A 13,123-nucleotide genomic window follows, 5' to 3' on the forward strand; every position below is an offset into this window, starting at 1 on the left:
GTGGAGGTGTACTGAATTGCTTTTTTGCAGATGCTCTCCCGTTTTCCAGCAAGAACTAACACTCAGTGCCAACACTTTTTGAGCTTTGCATGGGTTACATTATTCAGACATTGCTATAGTCCTGTGAGGTAGGTGCTATTTCTTTCTCCTGTTTTTACAGATGAGGAAGCTGAAACCCAAGGCTTAAGTTACCTGATCAAGCAGGAAGGTTTAGGAAGCCAGAGACTCGGACTAGAATTTAGGCTTTTGACTACACAGCCCTACTGTGTTCTCTGTTGGCTTCTTGTGTGTCCCACTGAATTTTCAATGATCTTTGCTGCCTCCTCACTGGTCTGTACACTCCCCGAGGGCAGGGCCCTGGTTCTGTTCTCCACAGATGAGCCTCTTCCCATGCCCCATCCTGTTAGTATCCCCATTGTTTGACCTGGTTCCGTGGAGGAAGTCCATGTGGCAACGTGAGCTGACCTCACACTGGTAACTCCAGGTCAGAACCCAAACATTCTGTAGGGAGCAGAGTTTCTTAGTTCCTCATAAATACAGGGCAGATACTATGCTATAGCTAAATCTATCCTTTCATCCGTATGCTGAAAGACTAACAGTTTTGGAGTGATGGACAAGGTTCAAAGTTCTTTCACCTTTCTAGTTTTGTTTTTAATAGAATGCCCACTTCTTCTATGCTTGCCTTATGGAGGTGAGTTCCAACCAGTTGATCTAGCAACAGACTTAATGGGTAACTTCAACTATTTTTTTACTTGTTTCAGGGGAAATAAGAAGGGGTAATTACATTTCACTGCTACAAGTTTTCTTTTCAAGGCTACAAACAGTCACAAACATCCACAAATGTCACTAAGCAGGAAGTTGTTTTCTCAAGACTCAGAGGTAAGTCATTGTATTACTCATTAGGTGAAATGGGAACCATAGTCTGGGGTCATCCTATTCACTGTATGAATGTGTCTTGTCTTACGTATTTGCTAGGAGCATGCGCCATACAGTAATATAATTAGATAAGCATTGCTTGAAAATTAGTCCGGTATTATTCTTTCTTGGTAAGCTGTGCTTTCTTTTCAGGGATTACTGTGCCTCTCTTTCATTTCACTCATCACACACAGAAAATTTGCCTGCCTCAGGATCATTTGAATGTGTCTGTATGGCTTTAATTGTAATGTGGGGGCACATTCTGATGGTAGACCATAGGAATCCAGATACAGTAAGCATAAAATGTTCTTTATAATTATCTGTTTTCTATGCTTTGCATTTTAAGTCCTAAAACTCTGTTTATCTCAAAACAGAGAAAATGACCCTGACAATTGGTGAACCAGGCAGTAACTCTTTGTGAAGAGACATAGTACTTATAAATGACTTCTATTCTGTACAAGGGAAATGCTATCTGCACAATATAATAGCTTGTAATTCTGTAGGAGGAAAGGATATTGCCATGGGGCCCTCCCTGGCCCTGGCTCTCTGACCTTCCGATGATAGCACAGATCCCTTCAAATCTGTCAGGTCCTCAACCAGTTCATGTGACTGCAAAAACAGATCAGAAAGCAAATGCATTATGTTCTTAACCCCCTATATTCATGAAAGGAAATGCTGGATAGAAACAGAACAAATTGCAGATTAAGCCACATATTTCTTTGAGGCATTATAATAAATTTATTAACAGTATTTACCTTCTTAGCTATTAGGTTCCCTTGTCTAATGCCAAGTTATTTCTTTATTTTCCTAAATCTGTCTTAAACTTGTCTCTTCTCTCTGATCCCTTTGAACGGCTTTCTAGCTCCAAGACCTATTATGCCCAAGCAATTCACAGGGCGTAATGGTAAGTCAAGGGATCTGGGATGGTGCCTGGGATTCAGGAACATTCCCAGAGCTGCTGTGGTATATGGCTCCAGAGGGCGCCCCACAGTGGTCATCACTAATCTGTACAGCCCTTTCTGCAAATCAGAAAAATGAGTGCCCTGTGGATGGTTGGTTTAGTTATGATGCCACTCAGAACAGATTAGAAAATAGCACAGATGTCCAAGCATCAGGAAATACAGACTTTTTCAAAATACATTTTATTTATTTATTTAATTGACAGAGAGAGAGAAAGAGAGAGAGACTGCGAGACAGGGAGCACAAGCAGGCTGAGTGGAAGAAGGAGAAGTAGGCTTCCCACCAAGCAGGGAGCCTGACCTGGGGCTTGATCCCAGGATCTAGGGATCATGACCTGAGCTGAAGGCAGATGCTTAATTACTGAGCCACCCAGCTGGCCCAAAATACAGAAAATCTTAAAAACAATACAGCAGCCCTCCCAAACACATTAGGAACTTTTCTAAAGCTCAGCTATGAATACCTCACTTGCCTGTTCATCCCCCTACTGCCAAAGCCCAGAGATTGAATTCTTGCCAAGGTATCAGGAGACCTGCATTTTAATCTTTACTTTGAAACTAACTGGTGTTATGAGCTTACACTAGAGGTTTGCTGAGACCTCTGGTGCGTCCAAGCTTTGGGTCCCAAGTGCAGGTTCCAATATGGAGATAGAGGACAGAATTGTTTTAGATCATTGGAAGATTCCCAATTTTCTCTGTAACCCTTAGCTCTTGGTTATATGAAAAGATGCCTAACTCATAATAAGGGAAATACTCATTCCAATTTTCAGCTATCATGTTGAGAGTGGGCAAATGTTTCATTAAGAAAACTGGCAAAAGGGGCGCCTGGGTGGCTCAGTGGGTTAAAGCCTCTGCCTTCGGCTCAGGTCATGATCCCAGGGTCCTGGGATCGAGCCCCACATCAGGCTCTCTGCTCAACAGGGAGCCTGCTTCCTCCTCTCTCTCTGCCTGCCTCTCTGCCTACTTGTGATCTCTTGTCTGTCAAATAAATAAAATCTTAAAAAAAAAAACTGGCAAAAGAGTTGGGAAATATAATCTCTTGCTTCTTCTTTTTTTTTTTTTTTTAATAAACTTGCTTCTTTTTTTTTAATGGAGCCCAGCACAGGGCTTCAGTTCACACCCTGAGATCGAGACCTGTGCCAAAATCAAGAGTCGGACTCTTAAATGACTGAGCCACCCAGGTGCCCCAATATAACATTTTTAAAAACTGAAGTATAATGAATGTATGACATCCTATTAGCTTCAAGTGTATATAATCTCATATCTTGTGTGTAGGCAAGGAAAGAGTGCAACTTCTACAGAGGGCAATTGGCAATCCTTATAAATACAAAAAGAATGTATTTACTTTTTGGCCCAGAGTACTGAAATATGCCTGGGATTTATTTTAATCAGGTATAATAAGACATATAGACACAGAAATGATTGTTCATGATGGAAGAACATTATATTCACAGATTTCTAGAAGCAGGACAAGAGGGAGGAGCATGGCTCAGAGTCCTTATTGGTGTTTTCATGGGAAAGAAAGAGTGAAGTGGGGTAGGGACACAGAGTAGTGGATAGTTGGAATGATTTCGGTGGGCTCTGGGCTATAGGAGTGGTTTCTAGTTGTCCAGCACCTGGCCCTGGGAATATTTAGGGTAGGGGAAACATTGGCTTGTTGTGTGAGAGGTAGTTGGAGCTGTGGGCTCTGGATTGGTTAGTTTATATCAAAGGCATGCTCAGAGGGGAGGTTTCCATGAACTTTAGGAAATAGCTAACCCTGGGAGGGACAGTCTGTCAGATGTGAAAAAACCTCAGATGTGAAAAACCTCAAAAATACAGAAAATAGGAAAGCCTGGCTCAGTCAGTGGAGTGTGCAACTCTTGGTCTCAGGATTGTGAGTTCGATCCCCACGTTGGGTGCAGAGATTACTTAAAAATAAAATACCTTAGGGGCGCCTGGGTGGCTCAGTGGGTTAAAGCCTCTGCCTTCAGCTCAGGTCATTGTTCCCAGGGTCCTGGGATCGAGCCTGCATCAGGCTCTCTGCTCAGCAGGGAGCCTGCTTCCCTTCCTCTCTCTCTGCCTGCCTCTCTGCCTACTTGTGATCTCTGTCTGTCAAATAAATAAATAAAATCTTTAAAAAATAAAAAAAAAAATAAAAAAATAAAATGCCTTAAAAATACAGAAAATAAGAAAATATAGTCAATATAGACAGAAATTTAATTTCTAAGAAACTACTAAAAAATATGTTTCTTGGGGCAGTGGGCTAAAGCCTTTGCCTTCAGCTCAGGTCATGATCCCAGGGTCCTGGGATCGAGGCCCACATTGGGCTCTCTGCTCAGCAGGGAGACTGCTTCCCTGCCCCTGCTCTCTGCTTGCCTCTCTACCTACTTGTGATCTCTGTCTGTCAAATAAATAAATAAAATCTTTTTTAAAAAATATGTTTCTTGAGGTACCTGGGTGATACAGTTAGTTAAGCATCTGACTCTTGGTTTTGGCTCAGGTTTTGATCTCAGGGTCTTAAGATCCAAGCCCTATTTTGGGCTCTGTACTCAGCAGGGAGTCTGCTGGAGATTCTCTCTCTCCCTCTGCCCCTCCTCTTTCTCTTTCTAAAATAAATAAATAAACCTTTAAATAATATATGTGTGTGTGTGTGTGTGTGTGTGTGTGTGTATGTGTGTGTTTCTCATTTCCCTAACCCACCTACTCTCCTGTTCTGCAGGGGACTTTCATATCAATTTTTCTTGCTCTAGAAAACCCCCAACATGATTACCTCAGGCTCGCCTTGAGGGGTGGCCTTGTTTCCTCCCTAACTGGCAAAATCCAAGCAGTCAAAACAGAGTATCTGCATCCCCCTCCCCATCCACCTGCAACCTCACCCTCCTTCTTTGCTTTCCTTTCTTTCTAGGCCGAGGATGGCCCCAGCCAGTGCACCACCGTCCATCTCCACCGACTGGCACAAGCACAGGCACAGGTGACAAGTCCCTCCTCGTTTCCTGTAGTTTAAATATCACAGTTTAAATATCAGTCCCGTCCTCCTATGAAAGCGCTGTCTGTTCTCCCATCTTAGAAAGCAAAACCCATCTTCCTATCCCTTAGCCCTCCTGGGAGCTGCCCTCATCTCTCCTCAATACCAAAGACACCGCTAGCCCTTTCCCAGCGCACTTTCTTCCCGCCATGCTCGGCTGAGCTTTCACTGAGGCGTGAAGCTCAGGGCGTTTTTCGTTCAGTTGCTGAACTTTCTGTGCCATGGAAGGGACGGGGGTGGGACGGCCAAGTGCGGGTGAAGAGTAATCTCCGTGGTGTGTGAAGTTTTGCAAGTAGCCGAAGAGCGTACTCGCCGTGGAGTTGCTGTTTTGTGCAGTTTGTGCGAACAGTAACTCTTCTCTCGTCTCAGGCAGGGGGGAGAGTCGTCCACCTGACCTCAGCAAGAGCAGCCGGAATCTCAGAGCACATCCGACACCGGCGAGCGCTGAGACCTGGAATGCAGGTTGGGGGAATGGCGTTCTCAGTCTCTAACACCCTCTCAGCACGGCACCGCACACCCTGACACCATCCGTGCAACACCTGAGTCACCAAACTAAAGCTGCTGTCCTTGCGGCCACAGAGCTGGCAGGTGCTGCTAGACCGAGTCAGGGATCCTGTGATCTGGGCAGCATCCCTACAGAGTGAGAGCCGGGCTTTGGCAAAGGACCAGAGGCAGAGGAGGCAAATAGAGTTGGGGATACCTTTCCATGGGAATTCAAAGTGTATTTGTTCACACAGGCCATGCGATCTAGCCTCCATATTATTTATTTATTTATTTATTTTAAAAAGATTTTGTTTATTTATTTGACAGACAGATCACAAGTAGACAAAGAGGCAGGCAGAGAGAGAGGGGGAAGAAGGCTCCCTGCTAAGTGGAAAGCCGGGTGCGGGCCTGGATCCCAGGACCCTGGGACCACGACCTGATCGGAAGGCAGAGGCTTTAACCCACTAAGCCACCCAGGTGCCCCAAGCCTCCATATTTTTTAAAATTAAGGATGCTATTTTTATGGTACTTTGGATTTTGTCTCCCATCCCCCTTTGAAATAACAATATGGTTAACAAATATATTAACTGATAGACACAAGTGAAATGAAATTTTATGTGAACCGTTCTTTCCATTTTTAGCACTGATTTCGCACAGACCTGCTCTTGTTCAAGTAATTATAATTGCATGTGTAGCCTTTACCATTGCCCTGGTATGTGGAATCGCGATTTCTTATGTGATATAGTAAGTATTTACTAAGTAACATTACCAACCTCAAGTAAGACATAACAAATTAACCAGGCTATTATTTAGTAATGCTGATGATGATAATTCTTAAAATCACTAAATTATTACTGTCATTCTAAACCTCCCCACCTATGTTTTTCAGAATATGGACTGTACTCATGTTGGGTCACAATGTAAATGAAGAAAAAAACAATTAGGACAGAATACAATTTTAGTAGGATAGAATATATTGAAAAGCATTATATTTTTTTAAATGAAAATGCTGATTATTTAAAAATTAAAAAAATTTTAAAGATTTTATTTATTTATTTGACAGAGAGAGAGCACAAGTAGGTAGAGCAGCAGGCAGAGGGAGGGGGGAAGCAGGCTCCCCGCCAAGCAGAGAACCAGATGTGGGCTCATGGAATCATGGCCTGGAATCATGACCTGAGCCGAAGGCAGCTGCTTAACCAGCTGAGCCAACCGGATGCCCCAAAAATTTAAAAATTTTTTAAAAATTTTATTTATTTTTTAATTTGTTATTTGGGTCACCATGTAGTACATCATTAGTTTTTGATGTAGTGTTCCATGATCCGTTGTTTGCGTATGACACCCAGTGCTCATTACAACACATGCCCTCCTGATACCCATCAGCAGGCAACTCTGCCCACCCCTTCCCCCTCTGAAACCTTCAGATTATTTCCCAGAGTCCATAGTGTCTCACGGTTCATTTCCCCCTCTGATTCCCCCTTTCAGTTTAACCTTCGTTCCCCTAATGTCCTCTGTGCTATTCCTTATGTTCCACATATAAGTGAAACCATATGGTAATTGTCTTTCTCTGCTTGACTTACTTCACTCAGCATAATCCCCTCCAGTTCCATTCAGGCCAATGCAAAAGTTAACTGACTGAGCCACTGAGGCACCCTAAATAAATAAATTTTTTTTTTAAGATTTTATTTATTTATTTGACAGACAGAGATCACAAGTAGGCAGAGAGGCAGGCAGAGAGAGAGAGAGAGAGAGAGGGAAGCAGGCTCCCTGCGGAGCAGAGAGCCCAATGCCGGGCTCGATCCCAGGACCCTGAGATCATGACCCGAGCTGAAGGCAGCAGCCCAACCCACTGAGCCACCCAGGTGCCCTAACAAATAAATCTTTTAAAAAAATACATAAAAACATATACATAGGGATTCACCTTTTTTTTTTTTTTTTTAAGATTTTTATTTGTTGATTTGACAGACAGAGATCACAAGCAGACAGACAGAGAGAGAGGGAAGCAGGCTCCCTGCTGAGCAGAGAGCCCGATGGGGGACTCGATCCCAGGACCCTGAGATCATGACCTGAGCCGAAGGCAGAAGCCTAGCCCAGGCTGGACCTGGTGGAGTGAGCAAGGCACTCACCTCAGATACAAAATTTAAGAGGGTGCCAAAACACTCAGTCATCAGGATGAATGATGTTTTAATGCAGTACTTTATAAAATCTACAATTACTTAAAAAAAATATCCATGATGAACAAAATGCCAACATTTTATTTTATTTTTTTAAAATATTTTATTTATTTATTTGACAGAGAGAAATCACAAGTAGATGGAGAGGCAGGCAGAGAGAGAGAGAGGGAAGCAGGCTCTCTGCTGAGCAGAGAGCCTGATGTGGAACTCGATCCCAGGACTCTGAGATCATGACCTGAGCTGAAGGCAGCGGCTTAACCCACTGAGCCACCCAGGCACCCAAAATGCCAACATTTTAAATACAGGATCAGTAATAGTGTTGCACCAAGCCACACCGGAGAGCGAGCAAAAGGAAGAATCAGTAATACCTGCCTGGACTTTATTTAAAATGTTGATATTTTGTTCGTCACGGATCTCTTGGCATTCCTTTTTCTTTTGTAAAATGTTGCATTAAGATATTATGTAGTTTATGGGCGCCTGGGTGTCTCAGTGGGTTAAGCCGCTGCCTTCGGCTCGGGTCATGATCTCAGGGTCCTGGGATCGAGTCCCGCGTCGGGCTCTCTGCTCAGCAGGGAGCCTGCTTCCTCCTCTCTCTCTCTCTGCCTGCCTCTCTGCCTACTTGTAATCTCTCTCTGTCAAATAAATAAATAAATAAATCTTAAAAAAAAAAAAAGATATTATGTAGTTTAAAAAGAAGATATTATTATATTCTGTTGTACTCCACATGAGTTCCTTATTCACCTCACCTAGTCCTGGCCCTGAGCTACATCCTTTCTTGCCTGTCAGCACACACTGGAGAGTGTCTGTTTCTGCCTCCTTCCCGCGCCTACCGCCAGGTACAGTGATTGCTTTTCAAGCAAAAGTCGCAGGATTAAGGTAGAATGATTCCCCGTGAAAGCTGCGCTCTTAAGCTCATGCACATTCTTCTCCAGTCGGCTGGTGCACGCGGAGGAAAGACAGCAACTGGTGTGGCTTTATAACAATGTCAGCGTACCATTCCTGGGAGGAGACGACGACGTCGACAATGTGGGTGAGGACTCTGAGAGAGAGAGCCTGGATGAGTCCGCCTACCTGCTTCCAGAGAATGAGGAGGAGCTGGAGAAGTTCATTCACTCAGGTAAACACAGGGCCAGTTTGTCCTGTCAGATGCGAACTCACACAAAAGCTGAGCGGGCCCTCATGGTTTCGTTTCCAGAGGCAAAGCGAAGAGGGATTTAGTGGAGTTTGAGGTAATGAAGGTGAATATTTACAGCCACATCTGCAGAAATGAAGTGTTCTCATCAAACTGCACAGAGGGGAAAACAGCCTTGGGTTGCTCGGTTCCTTTTGTGGGGCAATTCCAAGGACCAAGAGCAGAGTTCAGGAGACCAAACTTCCCCCAGACTAAATCTTCCTTTAAACACACTTCTCAGGGTGGCACTATTCCTGAGTCTAGAACACAGGGAGACAGATGTCTCTCTTGCATAGTCTGCCTCCATCTGATGTGGGAACAGGATCCAGACCCCCAGAATGGACACTTGTAGGAGAGGTACTCACCATGCCCGCAAATCTTTGTGAGGAGAAGCCAGCATATGTGTTCACATAAACCTGATTTTGTAGAAGCTCTGAGATAGCTTCTTACAAAAATTCTAGAGCCAAAATATTTTGAGTGCACTGTCTGATTCAGCCGTGCCAGTCTTCCGGTGTGTGGATCTCCTCTCTCACAACCCCAGACACAGGAGTCAGAGACAGGCCGGAAGGCCAGTAGTGCAGTGACCAGTGATGCTTACTGACACCAATGTCTTTGTTTACCCTTAGGAAATACTTTTTCAATGTCTTTTCCTTACATTGAAGTATAGCTTTTCTGTATTCTTTTTAAAAAAATTTTATTTAAAATCCAGTTAGTTAACATACAGGGTACTATTAGTTTCAAGTGTACAATATAGTGATTTGGAACTTCCATAAGACACCCAATGTTCATCACAGCAAGTGAACTCCTTAATCGCCCCCCCCACCTCCTCCTGGTAGCCATCTGTTTGCTCTCTATGGGTCTGTTTCTTGGATTGCTTCTCTCCTTCTCTCTCTCTCTCTCTTTCCCCCCTTTGCTCATTTGTTTCTTAAATTCCACATATGAGTAAAATCATATATTTGTCTTTCACTGATGGACTTAATTCACTTAGCATAACACTCTCTAGCTCCATCCATGTCATTACAAATGACAAGATTTCATTTTTTTATAGCTGAGTAATATTCCTTTGTGTATATACATCACATCTTTATCCATTCATCAGCCGACATTATTTTTTTTAACTGAGAATTTATAAAGCATTTATAAGATGTGGGAAAATAACTTTATTTGGGGGAGTTAAATAAATTTAAATTCCGTTTTCACCATGCTTTTCAGATGAAAAACATTCATTTTTTTTTATTTAAAGATTTTTATTTATTTACTTGATAGAGAGAGATCACAAGTAGGCAGAGAGGCAGGCAGAGAGAGAGGGGGAAGCAGGCTCCCCGCTGAGCAGAGAGCCCGATGTGGGGCTCGATCCCAGGACAGTGAGATCATGACCTGAGCCAAAGGCAGAGGCTTAAGCCACTAAGCCACCCAGGCGCCCCGAAAAACATTCATTTTATCTTGAAAATTCTACTCTTTGTACTTTATTTTTCCATACTTTTCCTTTCACCTTTTGTCTATTCCTCATTTACTAGTACCTCAATAACATTATATCTGTATTTTAGTTATTAGATCCAAAAGAAGAAAGCATGCGGAAAACAAGAGATTGAGGAAAGAGCAAAATTTATTAAAGGGAACAAAAATGGGGAATTCTATGCCCGGTATATTCTCAGAGGATCTATGAGAGCAAACGAAAATGATGCAGGACATGCTAGCCAGCATGGAGCCCACAGCTGCAGGGACGACCCGCGACTGGGGACCTGAGCAGGACTTACTCCTCGAGAGCTCTGTCCAGAGCACTCTAAAGAAGAAAACTAGAAGTATATAACCGAAAATAAATCCATATATGCAGTGAGTCTTACTTCTTAGCTCTCATAGTCCATTAATAATTATAACATATTGAAAAAGATAAAATCCAACTTCCTGAGTACAAAAGAGAGACTGTCAGGATTTTTTCCCCTTTGTTTCAAAATTATTTATTTATGTTTTTTAGGATTTTCTTTTCTTGCTCCTAACCAGAAGCATGAACAATTTCTTTGGGCAGTCTCTCAGACCAAGCCAAGGAACTACTTTCACGATACAAAACTTTTCCAGGGATATTATCTGTCAGTTGTGGTACCTTGTGCCCAATCTCCTCAAAGGAAAGCTGAGAATATCCAAATAGATTTGACACTGGACTAACATGCAGCTAATGGATTAACATCATCCCTGTTTTTAAGGACCTGGGATCCGGTGGGGAAAAAGGGGCTGCAGGTAGGGAGGTGTCAAGTGTGGCCAGTTATGGTTGGCGCTGTCAGCCGGGAGCTGCTGAGAGCTGTGGGAATACAGGAGTCAAGACTGACTCCAAACAGGTCAGTGCTTTGGAAACGGTCTGATGGTTCCTCAGAAAGTGAAGCAGAGAGGCTCAACATGACCCAGCAGTTCCACTCTTAGGGTTAGGTCTAAGAGAACCGAAAACACACATACACAGAAAAACCTGCACACAAATGTTCACAGCAGTGTTACCCATGAGAGCAAAGAAGTGGAAACAACCCAGCAGTCCATCAACTGACAAAAAGATAAAGTGGGGGGTCTATCCATATAACAGAATATTCTTCAGCTATAAGAAAGAAATACTGAGGGACGCCTGGGTGGCTCAGTTGGTTAAGCAGCTGCCTTCGGCTCAGGTCATGATCCCAGCGTCCTGGGATCGAGTCCCACATCGGGCTCCTTGCTCAGCGGGGAGCCTGCTTCTCCCTCTGCCTCTGCCTGCCATTCTGTCTGCCTGTGTTCGCTCTCTCCCCCTCTCTCTCTCTGATAAATAAATAAAAAAATCTTTAAAAAAAAAAAAAAAGAAATACTGATACATCTACGACATAGAAAAACCTTGAAAAAATTATGCTAAATGAAGTATGTTAGACACAGAGGTCACAAATTTTCTGATTTCATTTATCCAAAATGCCCAAAAGAACCAAATACATAGAGGCAGAAAGTAGATAAGTGGTTCCAGGAACTGGGTGAGGGGAGAAAAGGGAAGGACTGCTGATGGGTGTGGGGTTTCTTTTTTTTTTTTTTTAAGATTTTATTTATTTATTTGACAGACAGAGATCACAAGTAGGCAGAGAGGCAGACAGAGCGAGAGGAGGAAGCAGGCTCCTCACCGAGCAGAGAGCCCAATGTGGGGCTCGATCCCAGGACCCCAGGATCATGACCTGAGCCAAAGGCAGAGGCTTTAACCCATTGAGCCACCCAGGTGCCCCGGGTGTGGGGTTTCTTTTTGGGGTAAGGAAAATGTTTAAATATTAGATAGTTGTCGGGGTGCCTGGGTGGCTCAGTGGGTTAAGCCGCTGCCTTCGGCTCAGGTCATGATCTCAGGGTCCTGGGATTGAGTCCCGCATCAGGCTCTCTGCTCAGCAGGAAGCCTGCTTCCTCCTCTCTCTCTCTCTCTGCCTGCCTCTCTGCCTACTTGTGATCTCTGTCTGTCAAATAAATAAATAAAATCTTTAAAAAAATTAGATAGTTGTGATGGTTGTACAACCTGGTGAATATACTAAAAAAACAAACCAAAAAACCTCCACCACACTTGGATTGTACTCTTTAAAAAAGAGTAAATGTTGTGGTATGTGAAATAGATCTCAAACAAACTGTTAAAAAAACCGATTTTGTTTAATTTGAGGGTGAACTGAAGCCAGCCAGACCCAGGCTTCCCAACTCTTCCTTTCAGTTTCCATCTTTCATAAAATAAAAAAATTATAACAACAAAAATTGTAATAGACAACATGACAAAGGAATAGTGCGATATATATTAGGAATTGGGATGGTCCAAAGAATTTTTCAGCCAACAGTTTGCACCTGCCTTGGTGGCGCAGCCAGGGAGGAGTTATGTGTGGGGCAGGTGGCCCAGGAGACAGCAGGGGCACCTGGGTGGCTCAGTCTGCTTGACTTGGATCAAGATCCAGTTCTTCATTGGGCTTGTTGCGCAGCCGGAGCTTGCTGAACTTCTTCCTCTGCCTGCAGCTCCCTCTGCTTGTGTTCTCTTTCTCTCTCTGACAAATATATAAAATCCTTTTACAAATTGAGGTATAATTATGAAACATTATGTTTCAGGTGTACAGCATAATGATTCCATATTTGTATACACTGTGAAATGGTTACAACAACTCTAGTTAATATCCATCACCTTACACAGTTACAAAAATTAATAGCTTTCTATAATTTGCATTTTACAACTTTTTCTGAGATATCAATTCCTCATGCAGAATACTGCCTGTAATCACAGAGGAAATGATAACCACTTTTCTGGAAAGAGATGAGATCATGGGTTTATGATACCCCTACATTTTGGTATTCATTTTTTAAAAATATTTATTTGAGAGAGAGAAAGTGAGACAGAGCATGAGCAAGGAGAAGGTCAGAGAGAGAAGCAGACTCCCCGTGGACCTGAGAGCCCGATGCGGGA

The 13,123-nt window shown here is 43.2% G+C and overlaps 1 protein-coding gene across 1 annotated transcript; it reads left to right on the top strand.

Moving 5' to 3' along the window:
- The first annotated feature begins 389 nt into the window (after positions 1-389).
- C16H19orf18 (chromosome 16 C19orf18 homolog) lies at positions 390-10,569 on the top strand. The gene is made up of 7 exons (XM_059152457.1): positions 390-691; positions 814-879; positions 4,759-4,824; positions 5,248-5,340; positions 6,003-6,105; positions 8,465-8,649; positions 10,251-10,569. Exons 1-7 carry the CDS (start codon positions 610-612, stop codon positions 10,367-10,369), a joined length of 714 nt encoding a protein of 237 aa, XP_059008440.1. The 5' UTR covers positions 390-609; the 3' UTR covers positions 10,370-10,569.
- The last annotated feature ends 2,554 nt before the right edge of the window (positions 10,570-13,123 follow it).

Source organism: Mustela lutreola, chromosome 16 (genome assembly GCF_030435805.1).
Source record: "Mustela lutreola isolate mMusLut2 chromosome 16, mMusLut2.pri, whole genome shotgun sequence".
Taxonomy (NCBI): domain Eukaryota; kingdom Metazoa; phylum Chordata; class Mammalia; order Carnivora; family Mustelidae; genus Mustela; species Mustela lutreola.

Excerpts from the sequence above, each read along its gene's own strand:
- C16H19orf18 (XM_059152457.1), top strand. The coding sequence starts at position 610 with ATGGACAAGGTTCAAAGTTCTTTCACCTTTCTAGTTTTGTTTTTAATA. Across the intron at positions 5,341-6,002 it reads CGCTGAGACCTGGAATGCAG|CACTGATTTCGCACAGACCT; the intron begins GTTGGGGGAATG and ends TTCCATTTTTAG. Across the intron at positions 6,106-8,464 it reads GCGATTTCTTATGTGATATA|TCGGCTGGTGCACGCGGAGG; the intron begins GTAAGTATTTAC and ends ATTCTTCTCCAG.